Source organism: Hipposideros armiger, unplaced genomic scaffold, assembly GCF_001890085.2.
Source record: "Hipposideros armiger isolate ML-2016 unplaced genomic scaffold, ASM189008v1 scaffold_34, whole genome shotgun sequence".
Classification (NCBI taxonomy): Eukaryota; Metazoa; Chordata; class Mammalia; order Chiroptera; family Hipposideridae; genus Hipposideros; species Hipposideros armiger.
The window spans coordinates 5164857-5166172 of NW_017731384.1; the positions used below are offsets into that span (position 1 = coordinate 5164857).

At 47.8% G+C, this 1316-nt stretch overlaps 1 protein-coding gene across 15 annotated transcripts in view; it reads left to right on the top strand.

Moving 5' to 3' along the window:
• The window catches only part of ARSG (arylsulfatase G), a 106482-nt gene that overhangs the window by 54761 nt on the left and 50405 nt on the right, over nucleotides 1–1316 (top strand). For all 15 annotated transcript variants that reach the window (XM_019637698.1, XM_019637700.1, XM_019637685.1 and 12 more), the window contains one exon: nucleotides 1104–1291. In XM_019637698.1, coding sequence (XP_019493243.1) covers nucleotides 1104–1291 — 188 coding nt within the window. The remainder of the gene's footprint in view (nucleotides 1–1103; nucleotides 1292–1316) is intronic.

The window sequence follows — 1316 nt, forward strand, 5'->3', positions numbered from 1 at the left end:
ATTTCCCGTCACCTGGAAATGAGGTTCAGGGGTCTGATGAGATTCAGGTTGAACGTTTTGGGCAAGAATCCTTGATGTTACGAACTTCCTATTGCATTCCCATCAGGAGACGCACAGGTTAGGTTTCCCCATTATTCATGACGTTGATTTTAATCACGTTCCTTGAGGGTAGGAAAACGGCTAGACGCTTTGAATATTTCTCCATAGTGTTGCATACGGTAATGTGTGGTAGATACAGTCAGTTCTTGTTACTGGCAGAAATGTTCTGTAAAGTCACCGTGAGCCTTGACTTACGGAACTCTGAACCATTGCTTCTAGGGGAAATACAGGCTTAGGCTCTTGGTGCCTCTGGCCACACCGTTTCGTCCACTTATCAGTCCCGAACCTTGTTTTATGTGTGTTTCTGTTTAAAGACACCTTACTTGATATACATTTTTGAACCGTTAACCCTGAACTCACAGCCAACAGCACTATAACCGTGCCTGTATGAAGCTTGTCTAACACGTGTATTTTCTCCGTAAGACACGTTCCAGCTTTCCTGAGCTTAGCAGTGCTGGCCAGCACCTCAGCGCTATGCTCAGGGGCTGGTTTAATCAGTGAAATCACCAACACAAAGACCAAAAATGCAAAAACGATGGCGCTAAATAGACTGTGAAAAGGAGGACACTTGCTTGCAGTATGAGAGCCGAAACAAGAAGATCAAACTCAAGGTCACCTTGCTCGACCTCCGCTGGGAATGGGCTCACGGGGTGACTCAGATTTTTCCCAGGTCTGCATTATGTCTGTGTCTTAACTGCTTCAGGGTCACAAGTATTGATCTTGGGGTTACAAATAAACTTAGTGGGTTGAATCTGAAATATGGAATCTTTGGGTAAAGAGGATCAACTAAATATGTTGGATAAAAATCAATTTTAAATACCTGTGTGACCTTGGCTTAGTCCCATTACCTTCTGGGCTTCATTTTCCTTACCTGTTCTGTTACCCGGTGATCTCTGAGCTTTTCCCCAGCACAGGAATCCCAGAAACAGAGTGGGATTTGAATTTCCTCTTGGTTTGGCTTCCTGGGGCTGGAGAGCCCTCAATCCGTTTTCCTCCCCGTGCAGGTTTGTGGATTTCCACGCAGCTGCCTCCACCTGCTCACCCTCCCGGGCCTCCCTGCTCACTGGCCGGCTTGGCCTTCGCAATGGAGTCACACACAACTTTGCAGTCACCTCAGTGGGGGGCCTTCCACTCAACGAGACCACCTTGGCTGAGGTGCTACGGGAGGCTGGCTACGTCACTGGGATGATAGGTAACACTGGCGCCCCACAGCCTGG